The sequence below is a fragment of the Hemibagrus wyckioides genome, linkage group LG28, assembly GCF_019097595.1.
Source record: "Hemibagrus wyckioides isolate EC202008001 linkage group LG28, SWU_Hwy_1.0, whole genome shotgun sequence".
In the NCBI taxonomy this organism is placed as follows: domain Eukaryota; kingdom Metazoa; phylum Chordata; class Actinopteri; order Siluriformes; family Bagridae; genus Hemibagrus; species Hemibagrus wyckioides.
This window is the reverse complement of record NC_080737.1, coordinates 16,214,539-16,234,895: the sequence shown is the minus strand read 5'-3', so window position 1 is coordinate 16,234,895 and position 20,357 is coordinate 16,214,539. Positions and strand designations below refer to the sequence as shown.

General features: G+C 37.2%; 1 protein-coding gene across 1 annotated transcript; it reads right to left on the bottom strand.

Moving 5' to 3' along the window:
* Positions 1 to 421: 421 nt before the first annotated feature.
* tmc2a (transmembrane channel-like 2a) lies at positions 422 to 20,149 on the bottom strand. The gene is made up of 20 exons (XM_058383828.1): positions 20,113 to 20,149; positions 19,996 to 20,031; positions 18,100 to 18,379; positions 10,334 to 10,489; positions 9,432 to 9,522; positions 9,256 to 9,337; positions 8,827 to 8,933; positions 8,464 to 8,562; positions 8,218 to 8,360; positions 7,037 to 7,184; positions 6,729 to 6,917; positions 5,690 to 5,869; positions 5,400 to 5,558; positions 4,671 to 4,799; positions 4,526 to 4,593; positions 3,701 to 3,940; positions 3,149 to 3,274; positions 2,969 to 3,047; positions 1,603 to 1,720; positions 422 to 1,495 (listed from the first exon to the last, which is right to left on the bottom strand). The coding sequence occupies exons 1-20, from the start codon at positions 20,147 to 20,149 to the stop codon at positions 1,293 to 1,295; spliced, it is 2,670 nt and encodes an 889-aa protein (XP_058239811.1). The 3' UTR covers positions 422 to 1,292.
* Between the last annotated feature and the right edge of the window lie 208 nt (positions 20,150 to 20,357).

Sequence of the window (20,357 nt, the reverse complement as noted above, 5' to 3'; positions counted from 1 at the left end):
TAATATTAAAACACACGTATTTAAATATTTTAATAACCATTCTTTCTCTGAAGTGTAGGAAAATAAACACACATACCAGTGTTTTTAAATCTATTATAAAAGGCACAATAAAACGAATACGTTTGTGTTCTATTAATGAGTAAGTAACACACCAGACAAGCTTATTATTCGACTTAAATATTTAAAACTCGGAGAATTAAAGAAAAGGGTAATATTGTTGAGTTTGGAGACCCCCAGCGGAGAAATAGTGTATTGCAAGCTGAGTATGATTCCAGCTCATATTTGATCAAATCTACACAAAAATAATGAAATCAACATTGAAATCTTTGCTGTTTTTTCATCATGATGTTCTAGCATTTTATTTTCAGTTGACCGCCAATGTTAGGGTTGCCAAGTCTGTGTTACGAAAGAATTCTCAGTAGCCATGTACAACAACAACAACATCAACAACTCAATAGTCAGTCTAAATATAAAGTCTAGAGGTTTACATTATATAAAGTTTAAGGGTTTTAATACAGGTTTAGACCTTGTAGTAGGTTACAAAACATTTAGCAATATCCGCTAAATATGCTGCAATATTTACAACGTAGCGTAGGACAGTAAAATTACAACTTATTTTTCTTAACAATACTTTAAAAGCCTAAAATGGTGTCATATTATAACACATAGTGCAGTTTTATAATTAAAGAATGCTTATGGATGAAAGAAAAGCAAATCATATATAATAACAATCATGTCAGCTTACATGCACTCATTATAGATTATAAATATATTCACAATTAAAAATATACAGCTTATGTATACAGCTGGGCAAAACACTAAAGCTCAATTTCCTAGGAAGACATGGAGGCCAGATATGGCAAGCTCTAGCCATTTGAACACTGTCATTTATATCAGCCAGTTCATTTGTGCCAAAAACTGTGGAATTGTGATGTACGACTTATCTGTAACGAGTTGTATGAACAAAACCTGACAAAAATCTCCACTGCCTCAGCAATACAAGTTATTTCATGTAATAGCAAAAAGTTGCATATTGCCGCTTTAAATTCAGCTTAAAATTTCAAGATTTAAAATGAATGATCCATCTATTTGTGTTAGATATAAATATTCACAGTGTCATATGCAGCGTTTAAAGCGTGTTCATGTTTAAAACATAGCAGTCTCTATTCCTTCGGAAGAAGTCTTTGGAATAATTCAACAGGTTCAGGAAGAAAGGTATAGTAGATAGTTTGCTGCATCATTTAGGAGGTAGTCTGATACGGTCTAGTGCTAGTGGCTAGTGGTGTTTAACGCTATTGTCCCCGGCGATGTCCTGCCCCTGGAGTCGGCCCCGGGTGACCAGGCAGAGGTCCAGCTGTCCTGGGTCCTGGTGCTCGGTTCACAGGCCCTCGGGCGTTAGGATTAGCTGAAGCCAGCGAGACGTCTTTCTGCAGGTTCACTCCATTCGCAGCTGATCCTGGCTTCACTTTTGACGCTTTTCCCCCACCAGGCTTGTCTTTAGTATTGGAAGAAAATATGATTGAGTTTAGGACTGACGTGTTTTAAAGACATTGCTGTAAGTCGAATGTTGTCAAGTGAGATGGACGCTGTAAGGTTTCTGACCTGCTGCTTCGTCTGAATCGGGGACATTCGAGCGATTGGGTAGTAAATCCTCTAAATCCTTCATCACTTGATTGGTGCTGTCTTTGTTATTCCTCCGGTTCTTTTCCTCATCTCTTGCCTAAGAACAATGTTAATAATAATATTATAATAAGAATATATTTTTTTGTTTACATAGCACTTGTTTGAGAGATAAAAAAGATGAAGGTAAATACTTTATAAAAAATATATGATTTAAAATAAGTAGAGACTTATTACAGCTCCTGTCCAATAACCATGGGTGGTATCAGGTAGATATAAAAACAAACAAACAAACAAACAAACAAAAAAAATATAATAATAATAGTGGATTGGATAACAAAGAAGAACAAAATTAAAAATCTCTTCCTGTAAAAGTAGTGTTCATAAAAACAACTGGAACCACCGAGTTCTTTAACACTAACACTCTGTGAGTTTCGGCTCTGTGGAGATTTATTTAGTTATTTTTTTTGGAAAATATATTTTTTAAATTGATCATGTTTACATCTAAAAAGACTTGCATTGTAATTTTTTGGTTTGGATTGATTTTGTTATTTTTAAACGTTATACATAAATATATATATTTTTTTTGGTAAAAATGTTAAATAAATAAATAAATAAGCAAACAAAAACAAACAGATAAATAAATGACTTTGTTTAATTTTTTTTTTCCAATTTTTTCCCATTTATTTAGTCTCTATTCTTATTTATATTTTCTGATTTTTTTTTAATAGTGACTTGCTTTAGTAAAACACACAAAAATAATAATAATAAAAAACCCATATCAGATAGCTATAGATATCTGCTGACCCTCAAGGTTTTAGTGTCGATATTTATATTAAACAAATAATGAGAAGGAATAAAACAACAAATAAATAAATAAATAAAATAAAAGTTTGAGAATTAGAAAAAAATGTTTACATTTTTTTGTCCTAAAATCAAGAAATAAAAGAATTAGATGTAAAAAAAAAAAATATATATATATATATATATATATATATGGTACAAGAATACAAAAAACAACAAAAAAATGAATTTTAAATAAATTAATTTGTAAAAACTGGTGTTAAATAAAAGATTTCTTGCAGGCAGGGTAGGAGTATGGCAGTGTAAACAGGGAGGTATATAGAGCTTGTCCTGATATCCTCTGGAGTTCTAGAGCAAAGTTTAGAGCTGATCAGAAAAACACTGACCTCTGACTGACCTGTGATTCATCAATAACTAAAAAATAATAATGAACCTGAAAAAGTGCTTGAGATGGGTTAGAATGTTCCAGAAGATCAGTAAGGATCACTGAATCATTCAGAGCTTCATACTTTAAACTTTACACTGTTTCATTCTCCACACTCACCATCTGCATTTTCTTTTTTAGCTCGTTGTTGGCGTTCTTATAGGCTTCAGACACTGAGTTGAGATAATAAATGGCCAGACTGCACAAACAAACACATTCGTTCATTACTGAGAGTCAAAACAGTGTACCGAAGGCTACAGGAGGGAAAGTGAGCGTGAACAGAATGAACGATTGACTCACACCATCAGCAAAACGGCCGGGATGATGAGGCCGGGGTTGGCGGCGTAACTGAACAGCTTCCCCATAAACGAAGGAAGATCCATTTGTATCGTCTCAATAATCACGTCGAACATCCGGTCTTTGCCACTGCGAGAAGAGACAAACGTCTGCTCAGAAATTAAAGCTGAGGTTTAAGCGAAAAAGAAAAAGACGTGGATGTTGCGATTTGTAATGAAAAATGAATAAATAAATATATAAATAAATTTTAAAAAATAAATAAATATTGAAATGAAGCTTCAGGAGACGAGCGTGGGGGTCTTGAGAGTTATGAATAATCCAGATTAACTTTTTTTAAAGGATTTAATATTATTTCACAGTTTTGCTGCGAGTTTTTAAAAACAAATCATTTTGGAAATATATTTTTTTCCCTTTAGTTGAGCAGTAAAATCAATAATTCAGCAACAGAACTGATATTAATATAAAAGATTTACAGTTCAAGTGTAATGTTAAAGATCATAGAGTAATGATATACATGTGTGTGTGTGTGTGTGTGTGTGTGTGTGTTTGTGTGACCTAAAGGGTCCGCAGTCAAAGGACGGTGGCAGGGACATGATGGTGTAGACGACAGGCAGCAGGCTGAGGAAGAGGATGAGGAGAAGAAGTCCCATGTAGAAGTTGTTGGATTTCGAAGCCTTGAAGACTCGCTCATGAGGCACGTTGGAGGCCATGACGGCCCAGCACTGGTAGTACATAGAGGTTAGGAGACGGAGGACGTTGATGCCAACCAGACCTGGAGCGTAGAACGCTCCCATCCTAAACACACACACACACAAATACAAGTTAGTGTATGAAGTTAGTCTTAGCCTCAGACATCATGGCCACAGACTGTTGTAACATGTGGCACAAAAAATTGGAAACACTTTACAGCGTCATCTGACTGGCTGGATTGTACAGGATTTCCAGGAGACGTGTGTGTCATGATTACCTATGAGTCTGTCACGTGATAAATGAAAGACTCAGGAAATGAACTAATCATGTTTCCTGTACAGAACCTATAGGATGTTGCACATGCACAGTCAAAACAAAATGGACAGATCGTTTATGAACGTAACATGACTAGTCCAGACCTTCTGCTGTCAGTCTGAAGCTCTAGCTACGTGAGACTACCTTGTAGTCACCATTTATATCACCTGTGTAAATGCAGAGAGCAGTATACACACTAGAGTGTGTGTGTTAATCTCAGGGGTGTCAATCATACAGCCCAATAAAAGTTCTAACCTGGTCCACTAAATGAAATGAAAATCCTTCTTCCACAATAAAATCATCTGCATTTTAGAGTTGTCGTAGTGTTGCGACTCTAAACGACACTGTATTAGGTCTCACTCATTTGTGTCTTACCAAATCATCCCTTGGTTGAAGACCAATCCAAGGACGTTGCCGCTGATGTCAAACTCAGCGTAGGAGGGCTGAAGACAGAAGTTAAAGATCGGAGTCAGTTACCAAAATGGTGTGAAATTAAAAGCTGAAGCGCGAGATCACTTACCCATCCTGCCTCCAGATCCCAGCACCAGCAGTAGTTAAGGAAGCGCACGATCAGAGCCCTCGCAAAGTCCCCAATGAGGATCGTCAGATACGTCACTTGGATATCTGAGACAGTCAGTTTTACAAATTCCTACAGAGGACAGTGTGTTAAACAATTTGCACATTGCTACACTTAAAAAAATATTCAAGGGCAGCAGTATATATGAGGCAACCTGGGAAGACCCCTTCACTTTGTCCAGTTTCGGCTATATATATATGTTTATAAAATCTATATCTTTTCCTTTCTCATCTGTTCATGCTAACACAAGTGGGAAATAATCACTGATTCACTCGGTCAGCTCAGATCGACTGGGGAAATTTCTTCTTATTATTAAAAGTCTTTTTACAAGGTAATTGAAACATTTTTTAAGATTATCTGTGTCACTGTAGCACTTACGTATCTAGCAAGTTATCTAGAATAAATCTTGACTATCATAGTTAGCTAGGTTGTAGACTGACTGCATTTATCTTTAGCTTGTTAGACAGGAGACTAAATAAACAACACGTCCAAAGCAGTTTCAATGTCAGCTGATTATTACTTGCAGAAAAAAATAAATTTTGGTCATATTTGTGTCTGACTGAAATTTCTGTAATATATCGTCCTATAAAAGCATCAAATACAATCCATCTCCACTGAAATGTTTCGACGTTAACACTGAGGGCGGTGAGAGATAACAGGGAGCCTCATTACTATCCCCACTGTTGTCTCCCAGCACGGGCCCCGGATCACATCGGCAGGGTCGAGAGGCGGCGGCGTGCCGGTCTCGTTCGGGTTACTGGCACTGTAGTTCGCGTAATATTCCTTCATGAACCACATGCTGGCGTTCTTTATGGATTGTTCCTCCACCAGCTTAGAGAAAAACAAGCACAATCCAGTACATTAGTCCCATATACATTCTCTAGACTGATATAATCACAGCAGTCATCGTACATGTCAGTGATTTCATATCAAGAGCAACATCAACATCGTCGTGATTCTACCTTTTCGTTGACCTCATCGAACAGAGCCAGCAGGAAGGTGTACAGGTTACCCAGGAAAAGGGCGAAGATGCGCCCCAGTTGCCACTTGAGGGCGATGCGGGGGTGGTAGTCCTCCAGCTCAGCGATTGTTTCAAACAGCATTGGGCCCACCAGTCCGAGGAGAGACATTATGATCTCCAACTGAATAAAGTCCAACAACATTTTACCTTATTTTAACACATTTTTGGCTCAAAATCCATAAATGGATAAAAATGTCTTCCAATTTTTAATCAAATGTATTTTAATTAGTTTTTCGGTTTTGTTTTACATCTACATCCAGAATAAAGCTTATAGACAACTATAATAAAGAAAAAATGTACACGTATATTTATAATTTTCATATTAGTAACATTTGTTTGTATTTAGTATTCGCTTCAAGTTGCCTGTTTATTAATGCGAGCCGAGATAAACAGCTTTAGCCAAATTGTGATGGCTAGATGACTGGATCAGCTCTTGTGGGGTGTTCCTGGTCTGCAGTGGTCAGTATCTGTCAAAAGTCCTGTAAGTAAGGATATGCTGCTAACATCTTGGTGCCAGATACCACAGCACACCTTCAGGGATCTAGTAGAGTCCATGCTTCGATGCTTGGTCAGGGCTGTTTTGGCAGCAAATGGGGGACCCACTTTTGGTAGACACTGACCACTGCAGACCGGGAACACCCCAGAAAAGCTGCAGTTTTGGAGATGCTCTGATCCAGTGGTCTAGCCATCACAATTTGGCCCTTGTCAAACTCGCTCAAATCCTTACGCTTGCCCATTTTTCCTGCTTCTAACACAAAGTTGGACAAAGTTGAGGACAGGCAGCACTTGCTGCCTAATATATCCCATCCACTAACAGGTGCCATGATGAGGAGATCATCAGTCTTATTCACTTCACCTCTCAGTGCTCATAATGTTATGGTGTATATCTGTGTAAATCTGTGTAAAGACAGTTGGAGTATTGTATGTAATATAATTGTAAATGTATTAATGTAATATATAATGTAAAGTAAATGCATTACCTCATTTTTCTCATACCAGCTCAGGTCATCTCTCCCTGCAAACTCTTGCGAGCGCTTGACCACAAAGTAGATGAGATATCCGCTGCCTCCCAGGATGCAGGTAATGAGGAAGTTGGCCAGTACACGCAGGAATCTCCTGAGATGGATGTTCTCGTCCTTCTGGTTCTCCTGTTCATCCACGATGGACTCCTACAACACACAGGATAAGTTTTCAAAACTCAAACACGAAGAAGAAACGATGCCTTCGGCATCCCAGAAACAAGCACTCACACACCTAAACATCCTCTGATTCGAAGAGATAAACACACCTTAAAGCTCGTGGTGATGGAGGCGAACTTGTTGTCAGCCGTCTCTGCGTTGCCGATGAGGTAGTCCCAGCTGGTGAACATCTTCCAGGCGAAGGTGAACTCATTGTCCTCGCCGTCCCCACCCCCTACATCTGCGTTTTTAGCCATCCTAACGGCGAGAGTGGACTGCGTTCATAAAAGTGGGAATCCACTCTAGCTGGCAGGATAACAGAAGCGCATTCTTCTGTTTTGACACATGGGGCAAGCAACCGGTTCGAGCCGCGGCAAGTTAACATGAAGTCTTTTTTTACTAAACTAAAGGCTCTATTTTCATGCAGACGCAAGCGGAATTTGTAGACGTAATGCTGCTACTTTAGTTGGATGGGAGTTGATTTTTGACTGGTCGATATTTTCATGGTGTTGGCACTGATATTGGTAGAGAGGGTGTAACAAACAGCATTTTCCTGTAGGTTTTAGGCTAAAATCCTCACACAGTACACATATCTTTCATTTTAAGGATACAGGATCCCATTAACCCATTTGGATTGGATTGGTCAACTCACTCCAACATAAACTGCCCCTTTACCACTTTAACTGAAAACTAAAAACAAACAATTAATGTTCTAAATGTGTGATGAGCTGGGAAACCCATTTGCCTGGGGAAGTTTTGACTACTACTATTCACTGTGCTGCATAAATAGTTTCTACATTTTGTGACATTAAAGTTGAACCCAAATGAGGATGAGGTCCCCCCTTATGAGCCTGGTTCCTCTCAAGGTTTCTTCTTCATATCATCTCAGGGAGTTTTTCCTCACCACTATTGCCTCAGGCTTGCTCATTAGGGATAAATGTTAGGGATAAATAGTAGCTTAACTTTAAACCTGCTGCTTTGAGGCAATGTCCATTGCTATACAAATGAACTGAACTGAAATTAAATTTTGCGCCTGCACCATGATCATGAAAATAGTAGCCTTAGAAATCCAAAGTCTATATACCGTACACACAACTTATCTTTTCATTCATACATTCTGATGTACTTCACATCTACATCTTCAAGATGTAAAAGTGTACAAACATGAGAGCTTAAACGTCTTACACTGATACACATCACAAACAGACTGAATTATCGACATCAAATTAGACCTGTACTAATATTTCATGCCATTTCTAGCAGCTCTAGTAATGGATGAAATGAGACTCACGTTCGGATCACAACTATCAGGCTATACCCGAAGTTCCCAATGCCCACCATGAGGTAGGACAGAGGGAGTCGAAACTTCAGGAAGCCAATGGTTCTCTGGTCATTATAGTAGCCATAGAATAACACAGAGTACTTGCAGTAACCCTGTTAGAAATAAAACGTGAGTTATTATAAACAGGGAAAAATCAGAAGAATTAAAAATCGAAATGAAAACACGGACTCGTGTAGTGTAGTTCGTAGGTCTTACGCTAAAATCTGTGAGAACTGCGTAGTCCATCGCACTGTCCTGTTCCTCTCGTGGCACTGTTTTCCGAGGAATAGAACCATAAGGGAGGCCCATGAGAAGCTGGAAGATATCCATCCAATTAAAACTCCATGGAAAATCTATTATCAGCAATGTCAAGTATTCTTCTGGGTTCATGCAGCTTTTAAAATACTAAAGAGACCAAGCTTAAAACGAACACGTAAGTATTTAAAATACATGCACAGCTAAGATCAGATTAAAGATGCTAGCATTAGACTCGATCCCACTGAGAGAGTGAATTTAACACAGGATACGTCTGTATGAACCCTGATTGTTGGGTGTAAATAATAAATGACCCACTCTGACCTCAGGGATCACAATCAGGCCAAAGGTCAAACTGAAGAGGACAAGGTTCATGCCATACATCCAGCGGAGGAAGATGAAGTAGGAGGCGACTGAAGAACCGAAGTGACCTAAGAATCCAATACACAGAGGTTAACGTATTCACATATAGGCAGTTCTTTGTTATAATTGTTATTAAAAAAAAAAAAAGGTCATAATTTGGTAATTGATAATTAATCAAGTTGATAATTAAATAAATTAAATAAAGTTGGGAACATGAAATTGTCTAAAATATCTTGGTATGCTGAAGCATTAAGAGTTCCTTGCACTGGAACTAAAGGGCCGAGCCAAACCCTTGAATTCAATGATTTGGAGGGGTGTCCCAAAACATTTGGCAATATAGTATATAGCATTTTAGATGTGCAGTATGTTAATCCTGTAACTGTAACTCACTTTCAACCTCTTTGATTTTTCTTTCCCAGGGTATGCAGGCTGTCTTGAAGTTCTCAAAATCTCTCTGGAACTTGATCCATTTCTGTCAGAATAGCACAAAAAACCCAACATCGGACAACCTGGATATGAAGCATAACGTCAGCATAAACGTCTAAGATATTTTCGGCCATTCTTACCTTCGTCATCATGACTTTGAAGGCATACAGTTTCTTGCCTTTGCCTTTACCCAAAGCGCCTTCAAACTTATCCACAAACATCTGAGCTTCTCTAAAAACAGAAGATCAGCAAGTGAGCAAACAAATGCCGTTTTGTACAAAATGCTGGATGGATTTTAACACCTTAAACTCTCCATCTTATGAAGATAAAATGTTATTTAGTGACTAGTGTGAACCAGGGGATGCAAAGACCAGTCGACTAGTTAACTCGTACTGCTGTGGGAAGAAGTCGGCTAGTCGGTTGGTGGGGAAAAAATACATGAGGCAGACATGGTAAGGAGATGAAGCCTACATGTAGGTTGAAAATTTTCCAGCTAATTCTGCATTCAACTGCTCAAGACTACGCTTGGAACTTCTCTATTTTAATTTGACTTTGCAGGAAGTGGAGAGGTGTGAACGAGACTCCTCCACAATACATCTAGCAGCACATGTCAACACTGATCCACACCCATCCTTATCCTAAAAAAAGAAGTAAAGCTAAATACTGTATTCATAGACCACAAAATAAATAAAATAGAAAAAGCAATATCCTGAAAGTAGATATTTTTTTTAAAACTATGGAATAGATGACTAGTTGAATATTGTTTAAAATTACTGTAAAAACTAGTAGCTGTGCAAAGTACAGAGAAACTGATATGATAGTCAAAGTTTAGTGAGGAATGTAAGAGAGTTTAAGGGGTTAAAGGTAAAATAAGGAAATCAAGCTAAAAGCCATCTTTTTATGATTAAAAGCATTTACAAAAAGGTAAACCTTTCTCTTGTTCACACACGTGCTACAACTACAGCGACTTAACCAGCGATTGACGGTCAATCGGAGGCTGTGCTAAAGCTAAAGAGCACACTTCCACACTCATCCACAGTACTTGAGGTGCTTGAGTCTCCTCTTCATCCGCCACGGTTTGCTCCTAATGTTAGCGATCAGCTTCTTCTTTTCCTCCACCTCTTCCATTAGCCGAGCCCTCTCCCCCTCTGACATGGACTCCTCCTCCTCCTCCCCCCCCTCTGACTTAGAGTCCTCACTGGAATAGTGGGGACGCGCAGGGGTGGGAGGGAAGAAGAAAGAAGGAGTAATGAGCAAAACTACTACAGGATATGAACAGATTTATGCTGATCTGGGACCGGGTTTTGCAGCTTCGGCCGCCTCAGGTTCCTAGACCACCATAAAAAGGGGAAAAGCAGAGCCTGATGGTCAAAGGGGTTTCATCTTTTAGTGCCAACTGGGAATAATGGGGTAAATCCGGCTGTACATGCATGACCAATGACGCATGTAGAGCCACAAGGTTTACAAAAAGAGTCACACCAACTTCCTATGTAAATAATCAGACGATTCACATGTGAAGTTACACTTCGATTGTTCACGCGTTCATAACATGTAGCTGACTTTAAAAAGATTCCACCATGTCTTTTTGCAGTTTCGTAAACAACGTTTCACACTTCATTCATTTTCACATGTGATTTCTTTTTCCCAAATGATTTGTGTTTCACATGGGATTATTTTTTTTCCCCCACATGATTTCTTTTTCACATGTGATTTCATTTCCATGTGATTTCTTTTTCCCACATAATTTTTCCCCCACATCATTTATCCCCCCCACATGATTTCTTTTTCACATGTGATTTCATTTCCATGTGATTTCTTTTTCCCCCACATGATTTTCCCCACATCATTAATCCCCCCCCCACATGATTTCTTTCCCACATAATTAAATTTTCACATGTGATTTTCCCAAATGACGCCCCCACACATAATTTCTGTTTCACATGTGATTTCTTTTCCCACATGATTTCTTTTCCACATGTGATTTCTTTATCCCACACAATTAAATTTTTACAAGTGATTTTTCCCCACATGATTTCTTTTTCCCCCAGTGATTTAATTTTCACGTGATTTCTTTTCCCACATAATTTCCTTTTCCCACATGCTTTATTTCCCCCATGATTTCTTTATCCCACATGATTTAATTTTCACATGTGATTTTCCCACATGATTTCATTTTCATGTGATCCCCCCCCCCACAAATGATTTCTTTTTCCCCCCCAAATGATTTCTTTTTCCCACATAATTTCTTTTCCAGATGTGATCCCCCACCCCCCACATGCTTTTTCCCCCACATGTGATTTACCACAAGATTCATACATTTTTGTATGTGGGTTTTTTCTCAAACAGGTTTGACTCATTTCTGACAATTAATTTATTTTTCTCACGTGATCTTTAAAAACAGTCCGTCTCAGTTTCCCATGTGATACACAAGGTAAACTAATGTGACTTTCCATAATTTTATTATATTCACATGTGATTTTTTTTACTCTCATGTTACAGGTTCACTGATGTTGTTCATATGTGATTTTAACAATGACTGAATTTCACATGTGATTTTCTTGTGACATTTTAATCAAACGTGTTTTATTTTTTACACACGGTTACTTCAACATGTGCTTTTGCCACATGTATATTATTTTTTATTCACATGTGATTATAACCGTTTACTATTTATTTGTGTTCACATGTGATTTTACGCTGGATTATTTTCATGCTTATGTTATTTTCACATCGGATTTTACACGGGATGAATTTATTGTTAGATGTGATTTGTTTTCACATGATGAAAACATGTTTGTTTATTTTCGAAATGTGACTTTTTTAAACACGATTAATTCATTTTTATCGGCGTTTTATCGGTTACTTTTTTTACGCTCCACTTTAGATTCACATGTGAATTCTGATCTCACACAAATACCCGTTTCTCACGTTGTCATCACATGATATCGTTCACATGATGTCAATGATCTGTTTATCGGAGTTCACATCTGCAATTCCAGGTTATAACATGCACCTCTACGTCTATCACATGCGATCCCATATTGTGAAAAACAGATGCACAACATGAAATATATGTGATTTTACTGGACAGTTTAAAAAAAAAAAAAAAAAAAAAAAAAAAAAAGATCTGCTTATCAAGTCAATAATTCTTAAAACATTCTTAAAACGTTTCTAGGAATTAAAGTTGATCAGGAACACAGAATTTAAATCAACACATTAAAATCTTTGAATCCAATCACCAGCACACCCACTCACCACTTAGAGTCCTCACTGGGATAGTGGGGACACGCAGGGGTGGGAGGGAAGAAGAAAGAAGGAGTGATGAGCAACGATACTACAGGATATTAACAGATTTATGCTGATCTGGGACCGGTTTTATAGCTTCAGCCAATGTCATGTTCCTAGACCAGCATAAAAAAGGGGAAAGCAGAGCCTGAGGGTCAAAGGGTTTCATCTTTTAAATCAGTTTTGGAATAATGCAATACTTTACATACAGTGATCAGGCATAACATTATGACCACCTGCCTAATATTGTGTTGGTCCCCCTTTTTGCTGCCAAAACAGCCCTGACCCATCGAGGCATGGACTCCACTAAAAGTGTGCTGTGGTATCTGGCACCAAGATGTTAGCAGCAGATCCTTTAAGTTGCGAGGTGGGGCCTCCATGGGAGGATACTTAAGGATCTACAGGATACTTTTGATAGATATTGACCACTGCAGACCGGGAACACCCCACAAGAGCTGCAGTTTTGGAGATCCAGTCGTCTAGCCATCACAATTTGGACCTTGTTAAGCTTAAATCCTTACGCTTACTGCTTCAACTTTGAGGAGAAAATGTTCACTTGCTGCCTAATATATCCCACCCACTAACAGGTGCCATGATGAGGAGATCATCAGTGCTCATAACGTTATGCCTGATCGGTGTATAACTAATAACGCGCGTCAAGCCGCAACGTTCAAAAGAAGCAAATGTTTAGGTTCAGCCCCTTACAGAAGAGTCACATGAACATCACATGTGAATAATGCAGATGATTCTAATGTACATGTTTAATATTTAGTCCAGGCGTTTTTATATTCTCATATCATTTTACACGATTCGTTTATCTTCTTTCATGTCGTTTTTATGATTCTTTTATCTTCACATGTGATTTCATATGATTCCTTTATATTCTGACGTGATATTTACACACGATGTATTTATTTTCACACGCAATTTAACGATTTTTTCAGTATGCCCCCCCCCACGTGAACGTTTGATATTAATACGATTTAATTTATTGTATTTTTTTTAATGTGGTTTTATTCCACGATTAATCCAATCCCATTTAATCTGATTTATCCTCATGATTAATTTATTTGCACCTGACTCTTTAACTCTTGCAGAATTTCTTGTAAATGATTTCATTTGCGAATTTTCTCACAAAATACATGTTTTTTCATCACATTTACTCGAGCTCCAGGTCATAATCTGTCAAATTGCACCTTTTAAGTTTTTATGTAACGATAAATTACACACACGATCACATGTGGAATAAATCTGATGATCACATGCGAAATGTATGCGGATTATTTGCTTAATACACTTGAAACATGAGTGCTGATAAGAAATTTAGACATATTCAAATGACACCAAAACTAAATCAACACATTACTCACTTACTAATACTAATCACCAGCACACCCACTCACCACTTAGAGTCCTCACTGGGATAGTGGGGACACGCAGGGGTGGGAGGGAAGAAGAAAAAATGAGCGATGAGCAATGATACTACAGGAAATGAACAGATCTATGCTGACTTGGGACCAGTTTTATAGCTTCAGCTGCTGTAATCACATGACAAACCACATGACACGCATGTGAAATTACACACATGTTTTTCCACATGCGGTGCATGGGTTTTTATTTTTATCTGTGATTTTTTTCTTTCCCATATTATTCATTATTTGCACACACACACACACACACACAAAATCAATTAATAAATCACATGTGATTGTTAGACATTCGTTCACACCTGGGATTGTTTATTTATTTATTTATTTATTTATTTATTTATTTATTTATTGCGCATTATTGTTTTTAATGTGATTTTTTTTTTTTACACAAAATTCCACTTCTGCTATGTGTTTTAAATGTAAAAATAAATAATTACATTTATTTATTTTTCTCCAGCATGATTATTTTTTTCACATGTGATTTTTTTTACACGATTTCTGTAATAATTTTTTTTATCCCCCCCCCATCATTTAAATTTGTTCATTAAATCTGATTTATTTTTAAGTGATATTTTATGTAATTAAATTATTTTTTTCCGACGTATTTTAGATACGATTAATTTATTTTCACATGTGATTTTTATGCATAATTCATTTATTTTCACATGACGTGTATGCATAATTCAACTGTTTTAAAATGTTTTTTATATTTAATTATTTATTTTTACACATGTAATGTTTATGCATAATTCAAAAAAAATTTTTTACGTGATGTTTATGCATAATTCAATCATTTTCCAAGTGATGTTTATGCATAATTCAATCTTTTTTTTTTTTTACGTGATGTTTATGCATAATTATTTTTTCACATGTGATTTTTATTTCTCATTCGTTTTTTTTTTTTAACTCCTCCTTTATTTTTTTACATGTGATTTTTCCGGTCATTTTCACATGTAAAATTCCGTCCACATGATTACTTTCACGTGTGATTTTTTTAAATCCTTTGTCATCTTTTCATTTTTAGACGTGACTTTATCATGTGGATCGTTGGTTTTTGTTTGTTTTCCTCACATGTGCTCACATTGTTCAGGTGATGCCACATGACCTCCCTTGCATGCAATTACTGATCCTAACACTTAGAAAAATGCCCTTTGTTTATGTTCATTTTTAAATATGTGATCACATGTTATTCACACAATCACATGAAAAAACACTAATCACATGTGAAACGTATGTGATTGTCACACAAGGGCACGGAAAAATGATCTGCTTGTCATTTAGATACTCTTAGATTTCTCCTCACTCGCCCGATTCAGTCCTCAAATCACCAGCACACCCACTCACCGCTTAGAGTCCTCACTGGGATAGTGGGGACGCATAGGGGTGGGAGGGAGGAAGAAAGAAGGAGCAATGAGCAACACTAGTACAGCGGATTAACAGATTCATGCTGATCTGGGACCAGTTTTGCAGCTTCAGTCGCATCAGGTTCCTAGACCACCATTAAAAGGAGAGAGCAGACCCTGATGGTCAAAGGGTTTCATCTTTTAAATCAATCCGGGATTAATGCAGTTTAGGATTAAAGAATATTTTGGGAACAAATGCATATTTACATGCAGAAAGATGAAATGGTTAAAAACATGTCTTGGTTCTTCTTACAGAAAAATCACAGTTTTAATCGGACTTTTCACTTGCAGTGCGTGTTAATTTATTTTTACATGATTCATGATTTTTTAATACAGAATTCCTTTCATTTTTCTACCTGATCAGATTATTTTACTGATTTTTAAACTCGACACACAAGTGAAACGATGGTGATTTTTCTGTAAGCACCAGACAACTATGAACCTTCTTTTTGCTGTCACTTAGATACTCTTAAAACACGAACCTCGCTAAGTCACTTCTAAATCAAATCACCACCACACCCACTCACCAGAAAGAAGAAGAATGAAGGAAAGAAAGATGAAGTAATGAGCAAAGCTATTACAGGATATTAACAGATTTATGCTGATCTGGGACCGGTTTTACAGAATCAGTCGAACCAGCATAAAAAGGAGAAAGCAGAGCTTCAGGGTCAAACGGTTTCATCTTTTACTGCGATGGAATAATGCAGTATGTCCAGTTCATGGGCACAAGGGCATGTCTACATGCATAACCAATAATGCACAAGATTAAAAACAAGAAGCGAGTATTTAGGCTGAACCCCTTACAGAAGGGTCACATGAACTTATGAAATTATTCATGAACTGAATAATTACACGAATCACATGTGAAATATGTCAACATATTTTTCCTATGTTTACATGTGATTTTTTGGGGGGTTGCGATTTAATTTACATGTGATTTTTTTTTTTTTTGTAAATTAATTTTTCACATGTGATTGTTTTTGCTTGTGAATTATTTTCCCGTGTGATTTTTAGAATTTATCTTTCACATATGAGTTTTTTTTTCCTTGTGATTTATTTTCACATGTGATTTTTTTCTCGTGATTTATTTTCACATGTGATTTTTAAAATTCTTTTTTTTCAAATGTGATTTGTTTTCTTATTTATTTTCACATGTGAATTTTTTTCTTGTGATTTATTTTTTCTTGTGATTTATTTTCACGTGATTTTTTTTTTTGTGATTTTTCAAATGCTAAAAATTTGGTCTCATCATTGCGACTCATGTGATCACATGCAAAAAAAATGTGATTTTTTTGTAAGGGTTTTTTTTTGTTAGATGCTCATAAAATCATGAGTGTTGCTAGGAACGAAAGTTTATATACGAAAACAGACAAAATGACGCATAAATTAAAAACAACGCCTTAAAAATTTCTGAATCACTCCTGAAAAAAAAAAAAAAGCAAATCACCAGCACACCCACTCACCACTTAGAGTCCTCACTGGGATAGTGGGGACACGCAGGGGTGGGAGGGAAGAAGAAAGAAGGAGTGATGAGCAACGATACTGCAGGATATTAACAGATTTATGCTGATCTGGGACCGGTTTTATAGCTTCAGCCAAAGTCATGTTCCTAGACCAGCATAAAAAAGGGGAAAGCAGAGCCTGAGGGTCAAAGGGTTTCATCTTTTAAATCAGTTTTGGAATAAAATAATAAAATAATTAATCAATACTTCGGGCATAAATATATATTTACATGCATGATCAATAATGCATGTCAAGCCACAGTGTTAAATAAGAAGCGATTGTTTAGGTTGAGCCCCTTATAGAAGAGTCACATGAATGGTTTAAATATATTTATAAAAGTTTTTCACACTTTTCAATTGCAGTTCAAGGATTTTAACGGCACATGTGATATTTATTTGCACGTAATTCATTTACTTTTACATGTAACGTTTTACAGGCGATAGACCAATTATAATCTTGTGATTATTTATATATTTTTATATATATATATATATATCTTTTATTATATTTATTATTTCATTTGTTTGTTTTCAAAAATGATTTTATACATAATTACATTTTTTATATGTGATTTATTTAGTTTCATGTGCTATTTTTTAAACAGGACTTTTATTTTCTAATTTTTTTTATTTATTTTTTTTTTTACACATTTTTCACATTATCAAGGTTTCCATGATGATTTTCTCCGAATCTCATTATTCACATAATTCCACATGATGAAACTGATGAATAATAACACGGGAAATGTACGTGAATTCTCCATAAGGGGGTCAAAACAAAGCATTATTTATTAGCTAGTCACCGAAAATACTCCTAAAAAAATACAAACGTTGCTATGAATTCAAGTCGCAACAGTTACTTAACTTAAAGAAACTAAACTAAATTAACTTTTCATCAAATCACTCCTTAAAAACAAATCAACTCAGCAGCACACCCACTCACCACTTTGAGTCCTCACTGGGATAAGTGGGGACACGCAGGGGTGGGAGGGAAGAAGCAATCATGGAGTAATGCAATCAAAGCACAGTGTGATTATACAAGGACAGTTCAGTTAAAGACTACTTTTTGCATATTTACATGCATCTAAAATGCATGTAAAGCCAAAAAAAAAACCACAATGGGGAAAAATGTTTTGAAATAATATCATTAAACAGAATGTGCTTTCTGTTGTTTCTAAACCACCATACCTACTGCTCTTCTTCTTGGAACTTTTGCCTCGCTTGTTTTTGGATGCCGCTGGCTTTCCTCTCTTCCGATTCCCTGCGCATCTCTTCGGAGGAATGTCGTAATCGCTCTCTTCCTCCGACGCCACCCTCGGAACGGCTTTCTTTCTGTTGGCCGCCTTGCGACCTCTACGGGGCTCGGCTTCTTCGTCCTCGTCCCCACCGTCCTCGCTGGCGGCTGCTTTGCTCTGTTTGCCTACGGCTGCTTTATTGTTTTTGCCTTTGTTTTTGCCCTTTTTGTCGTCTGAACGCATAAACGCAGGTAATATTTGAAGGCAAGTAAAAACAAAGCAGCACATCTTTCACTTCATAGCACTGGCTTATGGGAAGGCTCTTAGACATGTATCATGACCTTATCAAGAATAAGACCAGCAGCAGCCACACAGACCAAAAACTCTAACACTCAGAGTGGATGGAAGAAGCCTGGAGATGCCTAAAACCCTTGAAGGGCCAGAGCTTTACTTTATTTAAAATTTAAAAGCTTGGACATTAACATTTGGTCACGAAAGTCGATGTTTTTATTTTTCCAAAACAGGCCGTATCTACTCAGCTAAGAACTTCTCTAAACTGCCACACAGTTTGTTTCAACTTGATGTTAATGATATCTACCTCAATACAGTGGAACCTCGGCATACGAATGCTCTCCCTTAAGAATTTTCGCCTTGAGAATTGAAATTTGCATCGGAATCCGAAGCATTTTCGCCATACGAACAAACCGAACACCGGCTAAGTTGTGCGTGAGTCCAGGAGCCATTCAAAACTCGTTAGCGTCAGTGGAAAGCCAACCAAAGCGAGTTTACGAATTTTACATCAACCTGCGATACCAACGTCGCCTTGGTCGGTGGTGCGGGTGATCTGTTCTATTTTTAGAACGAGCTTGGTGGCACGAGTTCCTGTGAGGACCCTTGACATGGAACGCTTGGCTTGGGTCAGTTCTTTGTAAGCAGCCGTACAGTTTCCATACGCTTCGTATCGGTCATATTGGTCATATTTTTGGGCAGCTGGAACGGATTATCTGCATTTACATTATTTATTCTGGGAAAATTCATTTCGCAATACAAATTTTCGCCTTAAGAACCGAACTGAATTCTGAGGTTCCGCTGTAATGCACTCTAACATGCCGGCTTACATGACCTAACTACAGGTTAGCAATTTTGCTAATTGATACTAGTTAGCTAGCTAACAATATCCAATTTAGATAGAGGCTACGACACACTCAAATCATGCAGGAGAATTTGTGAGGATAAAGAATCATTTCATAATTTTTACTAGATAATAAGAACAGATTTAGTTTTTATCCCGAATTAGTCAGCGCTGAAATATAGCAATATTCAGCTTAAGCATTAGCATATATCCCTTACTGAGCTTTATTCCACAGCACTTTTCATTCACATTTCTGACTACAAATTTTCCACACAGTTTGAAGAGGACAGTTTTATCCAAGGCGGTAATTAATATTATTCCTGTATGTAACATCATAGTTAGTTATCTACCTGATGCTAGCTAAGTTATCTAGCTCTAACTTCTCACTATTGTTGGTTCGCTAACACGTATTACCCAAAATAACACCAGCTTGTATTTTTGCAGTTAGTTCACTATTCCGACTTAAAATGTAAGACTTTACTTTACTAAGAAGCTAAAGCTGATGTTTTTAAAACAATCCATTTGAAATGGACTTCTTTCCTTCTTCATTCAGGTTGAATTTACATTTGGAACACATTCCTGTCCACACAGGGGTTTTATTTTCCTGCTGAAGGCTTCATCTGCGTGTCTGCAGCCGTATCCCACTCACAGTATAAAGCCTCAATAACAAACAATCCATCCACAAATGTACAAATATATAAATGTGTTCGTACTCACCCTCAGCACTCTCCATCCCATCAATCTCTATACCCACTAAATGCAAAAGAATTTCAATGATTAAGCATGAAATAATATTTTTTATACGAAAGTAGAAATCAGATCTGATCAGATCACCTTCTGCTAATTTTGCTGTATCGCTTTTCTTTGGCATTTTGAAAAGCTTTTTTCCGTGTCGGTCAGGATGGTGTAGATGTTCTCCTGTGTCTGCAGACAGTCTGGCACATTCCCCTCAGTATGAGGTGTGCAACTACTATCCCGTAACTGACTCCTTATATCCATGGCAACGTCACATGATCTCAACGTCCCATCAAATATGTCAAATTTCAGCGGGCACCGGTGTCACCGTGTGCACGCTCACC

Bases quoted from the DNA above. Each gene is read 5' to 3' on its own strand.
- tmc2a (XM_058383828.1), bottom strand. From the start codon at position 20,149: ATGCCAAAGAAAAGCGATACAGCAAAATTAGCAGAAG. The intron at 5,870-6,728 runs GTAATGCATTTA...GACTTTATTCAG, and splicing joins GCTGGTATGAGAAAAATGAG to TTGGAGATCATAATGTCTCT. The intron at 3,941-4,525 runs GTAAGACACAAA...GTGTGTGTTTAG, and splicing joins TTCAACCAAGGGATGATTTG to GATGGGAGCGTTCTACGCTC.